The following is a 13,731-nucleotide window of genomic DNA, read 5'->3' as shown; positions in this document are numbered from 1 at the left end:
TTTTTTTTTTAATAAGTAATGGATACATTTGTACATATTGTATATAGTTCTCTCGAATTTCTCACTTGCTTATACTGTACATAGTTTTTCTTAATTTTTAATTAATTTATTAATTGATTTATTTTTTAAAATTTATTTTAGTGTCCCCACTTAGTGGTTATATACCGCTATTACAGTTTGACACTTTAATAAAGGTATCATCATCATCATCATCATCATGTAGAGTCAATATCTTAATTATCGGTGTTGCTTTGACAAAAATATGGAATCTGGAATGCGGGAATCCGGAATCCTTCCAATACAATAATTATTGGATATGACCGAGTATCCTATGAAAAAATATGCAGATGGAGGTGTTATCCACGTCCTGGATAAAACCTCCTTGTTCTGCATATTTTTTTTTCATATAATATGATAGCCTAGCCCTCAATAACAGTTATGTGTATCTGACTCTGCTAGAGTAACTGACTCTGGCAACTTAGCACTTACTACTTAAGTAAGGATATTGATCGCATTCAAAAATGTGCACTATCAATTATTTCGCCAGGCCTTTCTTACGATGACAGCCTGTCAATGTTCAACATGGCATCTTTAGAGGACAGACGCATAGATCAATGTGAAAAACTGTTTGATTCTATTGTATCTAATCCAGATCTTAAGTTGCATCATTTTCTCCCTACCAAGAACTATTGTCATTATAACCTCAGAAGACAACGCCAATTTGCAAATCCAGTCATGCGTACCAAGCGTTTTTCTAGCACATTTCTGCCATCTATGTGCAGGTGTTAGCACTTTTTGTATAAAGCTTAATTCATCTAAAGTATAATTTTTATAAATTAGAATTTTAAAGTATAATTTTGTAGATTTTGTTTTGTTTTGTTTTGTTTTTTTTTTTAATTAGTACATTTTCATATTTTAAGTTTTGTATCAATTGTATTTGTAAATTCATGCAATTCAGCCTTGGAGGGCTGCCATATGATTTTAATTAAAGCTATCTATCTATCTATCTATCTATCTATCTATCTATCTATCTATCTATCTATCTATCTGTCTGTCTGTCTGTCTGTCTGTCTGTCTGTCTGTCTGTCTGTCTGTCTATCTATCTATCTATCTATCTATCTATGAGGTTGAGGAAAATAGAATGATTTGTCGGTGCCGAGCAGTTCAATTATTTGCTGAAGCGAAAAACTGAGGTAAATAAATGATCTGCAAGATGCTGACAAATCATCATATTTTGTGATAACTGAGTTCAAATTATTGTTTTATCTTTTGATCACCAAATTTGTTTTTTAATGAATATCTTTGGGGAGCAAAGCAATCTGCCATTTCCAAGCAAGAGCAATCTCTAGAAGAAGAAGAGCATGATTTCATTTACGTATCAGTGGAATATTATTGGCAGTCAAACACAGTTGGACAATGTTGCACATAAGCAGACCTTTATTTCTAGGCAGTTACTTGCAGTTCACGTGGTGGGCTCTTGGCCAATGAAAAAAACCTTGTATCAAAATTACTGATATAAGACTAATTTACATATGAAAAACGGAAAGGTTTGTATCAAAATTAAGTTAAGTGGTAAGACCACCTGACTTGTAAGCTGGAGGCCCCAAATTCAATTTCTGGCCTGACCAGATCGACAAATCCCCAGTCATGTTTGTAAATAGCCAACTGGTTTGTCTCTTGTCAGATGGGATTTTTTACCCTGTTATGTTCAGGATAGGTAATCACTTGATTTCTAGTCGATTTCTAGTCTATAAATGAGCATTATGTAAATTTTTCAAGGACTAACAAAGGTGCACGAGCCCATAGGGCTGCACTTTGTGGTCTTTGAAAAATCACAAACCATCTGTAACTGCACAAGTGATACAAAAATTCAGTTAATATTTTCCCTTGTGTTACAAGATGAACTGCATTGTTCTTTTTACAACAGGATATTCTTTGATAACAGACATACTTAAAGGCCCTGTTAAAAAGGAAACACTATTGTTATTGTGAACAGCATTGTGACCAAAAGTTAGTGTCCTTAATGATATCAAACATCTTAACTTGATTTTTGTCAGTGATGCATTTGCTGTCCATATCATTGGGGCGCCCATTAATATGGCAAGATGTCCCAGAGGCATGAGTTCAGAGTGTATCGCTAAAATTGGAAAAATTGTTTCAGAAGGTAAGGTGATAAAATTATTGACAACAATGTTTTCTCAGATCCAGTCAGCAAAATATGTGTCTGAAACAATCATAATTGCAGTCATGGCAAAAGGCTTCAATGATGCTGACGAATCAGCCAACCCAGGAAACCTTCAAATCCCATTGTGGGAGAGGACAGGGGGAAGGGGGCGGGGGGGGGGGGGGGTGGAAGCCCAGAGGAATAGGAGGCAGAAGGGGAGGTGGAAGGGAAAAGAGCAGGAGGTGAAGGTTTTAAAAGGGAAGAAAGTGGGAGAATTAGGGGAAATTATGCGTTAATGTTTTAATTTTTCGTTATTTTGCAACTGAAAAAGGGCTAAAGGGAGCAACCAGAGAAAAAAGAGGGCCTCCCATTGAGAAAGATGAAATCTTTGCTGTGATAACAGGAGTGCAAGGCAAAGGCGTGTCCCCTTATTAGCTTTATAGTGGTGTGAAGGGTTTGGTTTTGGTTTTCTGAAGGGTCTGGCTTTTTATCCCTTTTTGCTCGGAAACTGGGCAGAGAATTATCTGAAATAGGGATAAGTCTTTTCTGCCCACTGGAGCAAAGACCTGGAAATAGAGATCTTGTCATACATGAACCTAGACATGAAATGGCCTAGTTTGCCATGAGTCCTTCGTAGCTCAGTCTGACAAGGGTGTGGAAGGTCATAGGTTCAATTTCTGTCGGGGAATCAGATTTTTTCTTTGTCCCGCGGTCGTGACATGATGATCACATCTTTTCTCATTTCTTCACCGAGCTTAAAGTTTATCATCATTCTTTATTTATCTTTTCTGTCATTCGTATCTTTTGAGTAGTGGTTTAGGTCAGAAAAAGAGTAGGAAAATAACATATTATGGTCTCATTGTTGACCAGGGTAGGAAGCAAGCCGCCCATTGGTCCCCAACCCACTCCTCCCGAGTTTTAAAAGCATGCTACTGGGTGTCGTCAAACAAGGCCGGATTATTGGCGAGAGATATTCCAGTCGACCGCCTTGCACAGAATGTTGATAGTTTTCGGACGTCTGTGAACGATCAACGGCTTAGGCATTTTGTCAAAGAAAGGAAGAAACGGTCACATTCCTATTCAAGTCAAAATGAGTTGCTCTGACAGAGGTTATATAATTACATTTTTCACCACTTCAGAAAAGCAAGTCTATGTCCTAGTTCAAATGTAGAATTTGGCATCCTTTCTGAATCCCCCCCCCCCCCCCCCCCAAGAATAAAACGCGAAATCCCGGTCTTAATTAGTCAAGTCAGTCACTTGATTTTCAACAATTTTTTCTATATTCAGTCGGAGTTAAACATGATTACTGCCACGTACATCCTTGTTCAGCGTTCTACTCTACAAGACAACTACTATTTATTATACCTGTACGCTTACATACCAATAACAAAAGTGATTTATTATAACTGATACAAATTATCGCCAGCAAATATCAAAAAAAGGAAATATTGAATATCGTGCAACTCTTCCTAAATCTTATCAATTAAAGAACAACGCGCGCACACACACACGCGGGCGCGACGTAAACCTTGTATAAACTGCTATTGCATTTACACCGCGTTTTGTTCTCTCTGGCTTACACCTACTATTAAAGCATAAAAAAGCATTAGTTCTTTAGGATAGCTTTTTTTCCAAGAAAAGCTATAACACAAAAACTCCTTTATCAACTGATTGCCCACAGTTTCTTAGAGCGCATCCTAATGAGTATTCTTGTAATATCCGACCTTTAAAGGGATCCTTTGGTAAGCTTAAGAGCAGGAAATATACGCAGACGTCCTTTACATACGTGTTTAGGCTGGTTTACATGAACGGTACACCTTATTCCAAAACAAATTGAGTTAGTCTTTTGTACTCATGATAATTTGCCCTGAATGCCTCGCTTCGAGGAAAACTTTCTTGGAATTCTGAAGATGCAATCAAGGCATAGAGGGCTAATTAGCATAAATATGGAAGCAAAGTAACATCGGCACCATTTTGAAATAAAGTGTCTACAAGCAAAAAGCACAGGTATCGTAAACAGTCAGGTTGGGCATTTTTGCAGGACAATACAGGTTACTTGCTTTTACTCTGCCGTTCATGTAAACCAGCCTTAATTTGCAGCAAGTGCATCAGTTCTCCTTAGCTTATGTCGCCGCCTTGTTGCTTAATTATTGGCGGAGTATAGTAAAGAGGATAATGAATAGAACACCGAGGAATTTCGGGCAAAGCTTTTCTGCAGCGTCCTTCGTCGTTGGTGTTGTTGAAGTGACAGAAGCGGACATCATACTTGTCATCGTAGTGGGTGTCGGACTCATCATGGCTGAGGGGCGGTTAGTTAAGTTTGCCAGGGGACATTCTATCATGCACATATCTACTGTCGCGTTCAATGCCATTGCCCCATCAATGGCGTTCTGACAAACACTGGAGTTCGTTGCATCACATGTTGCCTGCATCAAAATAAACAGAATTGCCACAATCACAAAAATTGAAATAACCTGTTGCAAAAATAAGAGATTATGAAAGATACCCTAGTTAACATTCCCATGCAATTCACCATCGCCAACTTCATCAAAGTTCCTGAGAATTACACTTTGGACGTACCTACAAATTTCTTAATGAAAATGCTATTAATCTGAGGTGATGACCCCCCCCCCCCCCCCCAGGTCGCGGGCCGCCCATTAGATGAGGTTACACTGAGATCATGGTGACGGAAGGGTGCCAATAGAATCCCTAACTAAAACTCGAAATAAACCCTTCAACCTAGAGGAAGACCCCAAAACCATCTTAATGAAAATTAAAGCAAAAAAAGAAAGAAAAAAAAAAAACAGGGCTCGTTGAATACCGAAAAGTACCCCCCCCCCCCCAGGAAAACAACCCCCTCCCTCTCCTCGAAAATTTCCCGCCTACCTCCCCAACCATATAACCCTGGTGTACCTCCCTCCCCTGACATGATTAGTATAAGAATGAATAAGCCAGTCAGTTCTTCCACAGGTAGCCCAAGCTCGAAATATGAGCATCGGCATTGTTACGAAACATTCATACTATAGCGGAAATGTAAGGATTTGCATGGGGAAAAAACCTATCGTCTCCGTAACCTACGAAAGTGAGAGTATTTCAATAAAAAAGTAATAATAATAATAATAATAATAATAATAATAATAATAATAATAATAATAATAATAATAATAATAATAAAAACAGCTTACCTCCCTTAAAATATGTGTTAAGTCTCTCTTGTGTGGTCCACGGGCCGATTTATGGCCGTTTTATGGGTTGCAATGTAAACGGTTTTCTCTCTATAAATCGGCCCGTGGACCACACAGGAGAGACGTAACACACATTTTAAGTAAGGTAAACGTTTTTTTATCTAAATCCTTTCGTTTTCGTAGGTTACAGAAACGATAGGTTTTTTTCCCATGCAAATCCTTACATTTCCGCTATGTTTCCAATGTTACGCAACAATGCCGATGCTCATATTTCGAGATTGGGTGACCTGTGGTTCTACCGAAACACTTCCTCTAAGCAATAGCTTTCATATGAATACTTGACACAATATGCCTTCCTACAACCAGGAAGGTAGTTTTCGAATAAAAAACAGCAACACAGGAAACTACATGAAATAATTCTTGGTTAGAATAGCCAACCGTCAATGTCACGATGTTTTGCATTTCATTTTTGCCTATTTTTGCTGACTATGTGCCTGAAATACAAAGACCGAAATAATCGCCGAAAAACAAATACTGTATAGCCGATTCCTGGGTATTTCAAGTCACATCTTACAAATTAAAACAACAAAAAAAGAATTAGAGCCCGGTTTGATCTTCTTCAGTTTTCCTTAACTTTGTTACCCATTTTGGATTTCATGTATTTCTCTTCTGTTTATTTCCATATCTTTTCTTTTCTGCGATCGTTTCGAAAGTGTTCAAATTCGTCATATTTACTTGACGTAACGTCTTCAACACTGATATTACAGTTCAAACATGCAGTGGCATGCAGTAATTGTCTTTGTTTTACCAAGAATTTAGGCCACCTGTAGGCGAGCAAAATATAAAAGGTAACGGAAAATAACTAGACTAGTGTTCTTGCAAGAAGATCATGAAGCCGGGGAGGATACTCGATCAATAGTTGGGTATAGGTGAGCCGCTGAGGATTTAATTACCTGACCATGTTTAGGACAAAAAATCCTAAAATACATACCCTGTTTAGGACAACACCCTCAATTTTATTACTATACCCTGTTTAGGACAAAGCGCAAACTGCACGCCGTATTGCTTTAAAGCGATTTATTTGCAATTGACATGCAATACAACAAATTTACGTTATAGTTATCCGAGTCATTGCTTTTGTATGCTTGGAGTACTTGGAGTACAAACGTGCAGGCAATACCCTGATCACAGAGTGACACGAAATTATATACTGTGTTTAGGACAGAGAGGTAAAAAACAATATCGTCCAACGGCACATCCCCGTGTACGCCATATAGGGGAGTACCCCCCTCCCTCGGATAATAAATATAGTGCAGTATGTAGAGGATTGTCTTTACTCACCGGGGGGTCAACACAACCCAGAACGTACGACTTCACTGAGCCGGACATTATGGAAGACCTGTAACAAGTAGAGTTCTCGTTCGCGCACATGGTCATCATATACTGGCTCATCATATTGCATAAACTTCCTGTGGTCATGTTTGGCGTGCAGTGGTAACACCATACTGATCCAAGGGCTTAAAAAGATAAAGTTAAAACTCAAAGTGGATTTTTTAAAAAAATGCGCGCAGAAAAAGGAGTATTCTGGCGTAACCAACCCCTCCTGTTTGTGCGCGAGGCCTCTAGGTACTCTACAGTAAAAGACAAGACGCTGCTCCAAAATCAAAAGGAACTGGTTTTAACTTTTGTGATAAAACGTTAATGACAAGAGAAAATCAAATTATCTCCGTCGGAAATCAACACGGTGTTGATTGTTGGCGATTTTGGTTGACCGTTCAATAAAGAGAACCGAAAACAAAGTGAACCGATTTCATAATTTAGTATAACTACAAACGCGACAGTGACATAATTACCTCACAGACCCAAGTGTTAAGTCCCTGAGTGTTGAGAGTAAAAAGGTTGGTTTTCACCAATTGTTTATTTAAACTGTGCTCATCTTTGCCAAACTAAACTTTCTTGTAGGGACGTAACGACTCATATTCCTTGCGATTCGATTCGATTTCGATTATTGCCTTTCGATTTGGTTATGTTAATGTTTCCTAATTCTTATGACATAGTGCGTAATCTATAAACAACATGCAACCCTAAACCTTCAGTTTGAGAATAGTAACAGGAACAGAAGGATTCACAGCCGCTTGGTCGTTCGTCGCCATGTTTGAGAACCTGACTAAGAGGGTATCGCACAGTTTGCCTTATTTGGAAAGTCAAGGGGCGCTCGAAGGACAGCATTTTTCCAGGCGACACAAAATGTCAAAATGGCGCAACTACAATTGTCTTTGCTTGTCCACCAGAAATGCACATTTTAAAGAGTTCTGGGTTCTGATTTTACAATATAATAACTCCCTGAGGGCACCCTGGAAAAGGTATGCAAAAACAGAACCAAAATCGAAACGTGGAAGCAAAGAATCGTGAATCGAACCGAACAGTGGTCATAATAGGCCATTTTACAGTTGTGAATGGAACCGAGGCTGAGGGTGACCTTGTTTTGATACAAACTTTCTTTGCTTTGTTATGGAAATTGTTCTTGAAGAATGGTATTTAGCATACGAATAACTTGATTTACATAATAAAGCAGGAAGGTTTGTATCAAAATAAGGCCACCCTCAGCCTCGCTTTCATCCATAACTATAAAATGGCCTATCAACCCTTTAAACCCTAAGATCAAAATCTGAATTATCATTTGTGGCCCTAGTCATTTCCTACAATAGTAGTGGGGAGAGGTTGTTAAAATACCAAGCAAATTCATCTTGTGTGATCATGTCCGTAATTTTCATGACCACTCTGTTTTACAAAGCGTTGATAGTCTTGTTATTGCAAGGAGAAATTTGATGCTGATCACTTTTAGGGCTTAAAGAGTTAATCGAGAATTTGATTGATCGTTACACCACTACTTTCTTGGTCGCTTTACTTCTCGGGGCGGTTTGAAGGTGGCCGTTTAAAAGAAATCTTGTTACGGTGATTTACGGCGTCTGGACGCGGGGCCAGCTAAAAAGGGGCTGCGTCACGGCTGCTTTGTTCATTTTGTTTTTAATGCCTGTTACGCGTCTTTGTTCGCTATGAAACTCCAGACTGAATTATCTGTGAATGACCGACAATCGCAGCTTTGTGTCAAACAAAATATGTCTCCCGAGCATTATAATACAAATAAAGTTGACATCTCGCCTTGCGCACACCTCGCTATTACGGACTCCCCGCTAATGCGGACAAAAGGCAGCCCCCCGGCGAAACGCATAAAGAAATGACCCAAACAAACTCCCGCTATTACGGACTCTTGCTATTACAGAAATGCGGACACTTCCCTGCCCCCAAGCGCGACATTTCACTTGTTTTTTCTCTCGCTATAGCGGACACTTGAGTACTTCGTCAAAAATCCTGACTCGCATAACATAAAAGATAAGGCGACGTTACAATGTTACGCGGGTAATCTTTTAGAGTACGGGCAGCTTGCAAACCAAACTGAACGCAGGGTTGTTGGAACAGTAACAAGAAGATTTATTCCAACAATGAACGTAGTTTCCACGAAGTAAAACTCCATAACAGCACGTAACTCGATAAATAACGTCAAACTCTCTCGTTTGTGAAAACTAGTTAAAACTTCGCTCGGACTTGCCTACTTATATACATTTACAATAAGATTCTAGAACTTTCCAAATAGTCTAATTATAGAAAGATTACAAAATATACCGCTTTAGAAAAGCTTACACAAGATCCTAAAATAAACAAACTATGAATTCTCGCGAAGCTTCTAGAAAGTCACGCTATTGACGCAATACAATTTTTCGTAACATACAATAAAGGGAAAATGACACTTTTAACGTTTCACTAAATTTGGTGGCCATTCTCGCCGTTTGAATTTTGATGAATTTCGTGACACAGCTCCTTTAACCCTTTTGTTCCCAGCGTACGATGGAAACGAGCGAGTAGTTTTTAACTTTTGAATCTATGGAAGAAATCCTGGGGTGTTTCCTTTTGAATCAAGGGTTTCGATTTTTGACAATTTTATTTGCATTTAAAATAGATGGTAAACAGAAGAATGGATACAAAAAGGGTGCCAACAGAGGACAACTGAATCCTCTTTCAAGGCTGACCAGCCCCGCCCTAAAGATACGATATTCAATACAGTCTGTGTACTAGAAATAACTTTCAGATAAGATATAAAAGTCAAGAAATATCTATAAATATCGTTTAAGAGGAGTTTGCCTAATTGCGTTACGTTTTATTGTATTGTGCGACGTCAGGCGGTGTGCATCCCGACCCGACGTCAATTCTGATAAATTTGCCCCTGCTGCTTCTGTACTTTTGAAACCAGCGGTTCTTGTTACCTCGCTGGAGCAGGGCGGATAAAGTTTGGGCGGTGAAACGAGCGCTCCTCTCTTAATTCAATGTGTGATGCGGAGTAGGACTGGCACGAGCGCTCTTTCCGCGCTTCCGGTACGCTTGAGGGCCGGTGAAATTTCCCTTTTGCAAACCGGAAATCCTATTTTCTTTCTGTAATTTCAGGCTACGATGTTAAATAGATAAATTTGTCTCATAACAATATTAATAAGCAGTTTCATATGTTAATGTTTGTATACCTAACAGTCAAACTTGTTGGTTGTATAATGCCAACATATGTTAAAGGGGGATAATTTTTACATAACATAACAGAAAATTAGCTTGATATATTTTGATATTGTGGGGTTGTACTGCTTCAAACATTGCTTCTCAGGAGCAATGCGCCATGGCGATTCGCGCAATGCGTCGCAATTCCGGCAACCGCATGTAAACAAAATTTATTGAGGTTAATTGTAAGGTTTTTTTCTCCGTTTTTCTCTCTAAAACAAAACAAAGTAAACAGTAAACACTGAGGGCAAACTAATTTTGAAGTACCGAAGAAAAAGCAAGACGTACGAGATGTTTTTTTCAAAATTAAAAAGAAGGATGATGGTGATTGAAATTAGCATAATTACACCTTGCACGAGCTGCACGCATTTATAAAATACATGTTTCATCTTGTTATGAAAAACCATCTGCTGTCTTTTAGTTTTGCCATGGATGACATGGATGAGTTTTAGACACTATTTAGTTGTTTTTGTTTTGGAATAACATCGACATTGGCGTAATATGACGAAAATATAATTCAGTGGTGGAGTCATGGAAGTAACCAGAGAAACCATTTGAAAGAGATGTTTGTTTACTCCAACTAAACCTCCCGCAAAAAAATAGCAACATTTGCCTCTTGGAGACAGCGTACCAGCACAAAGGGACGAGGAAGAAAAGTGTAAGAAAACAACTCAATTCTCAAGCCGCCATAATTCGGCGACAGCGGCAGTGTCTAAAGGACAGACCACATCGCAAGCCCTGACCGAAGTCGAAAGCAGGCGAAACAGGCGACATTTCTAAACAGAGTCCCAGTCCACTGTATCACACCTTTTTGCTCGGACGCGTTCGTTTCACCACCCAGCATTTATCCGCCCTGCGCTGGAGCTTTAGCATCGACGACAAACGTGACTTTTAAAATGAATTTGCGTTGTTTCAAACTTTGTCGCGTTTATTCCAAATCGCTGAAAACGTAAAATGTAGGCGAATTTACCAGGAGTTGATTTCTTGGGGACCGCTTTCGAGTTTACGTTTACGTCGCTTGTTTACGTTCTCCGTTAAACGTGTAATTAGGCAGTTTCACTTTCGTAGTCGTGCGACGACGGCAAAGAAATGTACAAATTAGTGTGGTGCAAAGTTGTTGTTTTGCCTACCTAACCAAGAGCTCTTGACTTAGCCTATTGTTTTTTGACGTCCTCGTTGCCGTCGCCGTCGTCGTTGCTAAAGCTCGATTCCCTGTCTCTCAGTATTCGTGTGAACGACTCAGAGTCTCTTAAAACCAACGCGCTGAAGCTGTCAGTAATATGGTTGAAGCGTTGTAATAGCAAAACAATACCATGGCTGGTTGGCGCCAATGATTTTAGCCCGGGGCTATATTTGAGAGAGGGCGAATACTAATTTTTTTTCCTTCAAAATCTGCATATTATTATCTCGCGCTGAGCCGAGCACAAAGATCTTTATCTCACACCCAGCTAATTAAAATCAGTTGAAGTTTCGTTTTTTCAGTTACAGCAATCCAAAATTGTGGAAACTTTCAAACAATTTTCATTGTTTAATGCCACTTGGGTTATTGATGTTTGGTATCTTCCGATGGTTAGCTTGGATCGCCTGCTTTTTTCTTTTAGGCCTCTAAGACGAGGCATGTGAAGTGAGACGGGATGAAATGATCATGTTCTCTACGATCAAGTGTTTCATAAGCCCAATATCGACCAAGTTTACAATAGAGAGTAACTGATTGTCCTAAATTTTATTTTCATCTAGCGGAGTTTTGGGCGTAAGTGTTTTGGCACAAATTGTAAGGCGAATTAGGTGTTCTTCTTTTATCGCGCATGCAGTGTTTTTAATAAACATTCGTGAACACTCAGGAATTTTCTGGGCCGCTAGTACAGATTGTCTGAGTGGATTTCGACAAGTGCAATGGAAGGCTGCCATGTTGCTAAAGTAAACGATGTCATAGCTACATCTTCCTTGAAATGATTTCGCTTAAGGAGACACGGAACTCGAAAGTGCAGGTTTGCTTCCCGCCGGTTTAAGCATCTGCCAGGTGTGATTCAAGCGGCGAAAAATAACAATTTTTGTAGGATATCTTTTTCCTCCGCAAAGGATAGGCATCGTATAACCGAAAATGAAACAGCTTTCACATTGGTGAAAGGGTGATAGTAAATGTTAGCCGAAAAACCTTCTTTCAATAGCACATTGAATACCGACTGGAGTATTTTCGCTGTAACACGTAATACATTTTGGTCGCGCCATGTGACATTTGTCGCTTAATTTTGTATAGCGAACTGTAGCCTCAAACAAAGAAAAAAGGATGAAAGTTCTATGATTTCACATGTGCCATTGAGCTCTAAAACCCGTTGTAGCTCGCGAAGGTGGTGACGCATTGTATATGTCACAGTGAGCAAGGCGTGCACGCGATTACTTCGCCGCTTCTACCGGCTGTTTGATGTCTTAAGCGGGCGAAAATACAGAAACTGGAGCGAAAATCTAAAAAAAAAAAGAGTTTCACTACTTTTACTTACCACTTGGTAAGGCGCATAGGACCAAAGCAGCAAAAAGAAACTGGGAAGACTTCATTGTGTACTGATCGCTTAATCCTCTGCTCAAACCACCTCAGCCTTGAGACAGCGCCTAGTTATGATAAAACTCGATTTGCGCGGATGCAGTATAGAGCGGTTGTTATTAATATGGATTTTTCAGCCATTAATAGTGCCCCACGCCTCCACCATAAAAGGAATTGTGAAGGATGGACTTCGCTTTCTATCAAGGGTCACATTATCTATTGTTAGACGCTGTATGCATTTTCAATCACGCACTCACTTCTTTAAGTGAAGAGGTTCACTCGGCCAACAATTTCCTAAATCACATTTCCCATAATATTAAAAAGGCAAACACCACCGCGTTAAAGTGTCACTTAATTGCTTTCTTATGAGTGCTTACTCCTTAAAAATCCCATCCAGAAACTGAGACGAACAGTTTGATTCTTTCGCTTAAACTTTAGCCTGAGGGTAGTTTTTTTTGGAAGTTTTTTTTTTGTGCTTTCCTTCGCTTTGTTTCACCCACGATAATTGAATCACCGCTCCCAGAAATATTGATTACGCATACTTTCCATTTTGTTTGCAATCAAATATAGCGATTATTAAATTAGATATTTGTCCCGCACTCATCCTAAAGCTTACTAATAGGTTCATAATTCGCTCTTAATTTAAGATTTCCAACGGACATATTCTGTTACTATTCCTTAACAATAATACGGGCTTAAAAGATATTTTGGATTTACAGTCTAGAAACAGACTATTTGTTCGGAGCGGTCAAACGTTCTGCCTTTCACGTCTTCACCATCGTGACCCCTTCTTTTCTGGTCAACAAAATCCACAGTTTGAACTTTTGTCAATAATTTCTCTAGAGAACTGTTTTGCCTTTTTCACTGAATCAAGTTAATTGTTTCTGACTACTGCTTCCTTGCACATGTTTATCACGCGCAGCGATTCCAGCTTTACAATAGCGCAAGTTGAGCGTAAAATATAAGGATGCATGTGGGATGTTGTAACTGCTATTATTGATAGAAAACACCGATGCGAGAAAGTGCAGAAAATGCTATGGAAGATCAAGTCCAAGACCTACGCTTGTCTTTAGTTGTTAGCAATTATAATAGACAATCAAATCACCCGAAAATTCGGTCTCTTCAAGTCTATTTTACTTTACATTCAATAAAGTTGATGTTGCTCTGGTATGCCAAACTCGCAAGTTTCAAACAGAGCTTTTCGTTTGTATGCTCTGTTTTCCCAATATAGTTTATGTAAT

At 39.2% G+C, this 13,731-nt stretch overlaps 1 protein-coding gene across 1 annotated transcript; it reads right to left on the bottom strand.

Moving 5' to 3' along the window:
* Positions 1 to 4,220: 4,220 nt before the first annotated feature.
* On the bottom strand, positions 4,221 to 12,610 carry LOC140941512 (uncharacterized). Its single transcript, XM_073390521.1, has 3 exons — positions 12,450 to 12,610; positions 6,691 to 6,866; positions 4,221 to 4,590 (listed from the first exon to the last, which is right to left on the bottom strand). Exons 1-3 carry the CDS (start codon positions 12,502 to 12,504, stop codon positions 4,312 to 4,314), a joined length of 510 nt encoding a protein of 169 aa, XP_073246622.1. The 5' UTR covers positions 12,505 to 12,610; the 3' UTR covers positions 4,221 to 4,311.
* Positions 12,611 to 13,731: the final 1,121 nt, after the last annotated feature.

The sequence above is a fragment of the Porites lutea genome, chromosome 6 (genome assembly GCF_958299795.1).
Source record: "Porites lutea chromosome 6, jaPorLute2.1, whole genome shotgun sequence".
Taxonomy (NCBI): Eukaryota; Metazoa; Cnidaria; class Anthozoa; order Scleractinia; family Poritidae; genus Porites; species Porites lutea.
The sequence above is the reverse complement of the archived record's forward strand: the minus strand, read 5'-3'. Positions and strand labels throughout refer to the sequence as shown.

Excerpts from the sequence above, each read along its gene's own strand:
- LOC140941512 (XM_073390521.1), bottom strand. The coding sequence starts at position 12,504 with ATGAAGTCTTCCCAGTTTCTTTTTGCTGCTTTGGTCCTATGCGCCTTA. Across the intron at positions 6,867-12,449 it reads CCTATGCGCCTTACCAAGTG|CCCTTGGATCAGTATGGTGT; the intron begins GTAAGTAAAAGT and ends TATCTTTTTAAG. Across the intron at positions 4,591-6,690 it reads TGGGTTGTGTTGACCCCCCG|GCAACATGTGATGCAACGAA; the intron begins GTGAGTAAAGAC and ends ATTTTGATGCAG.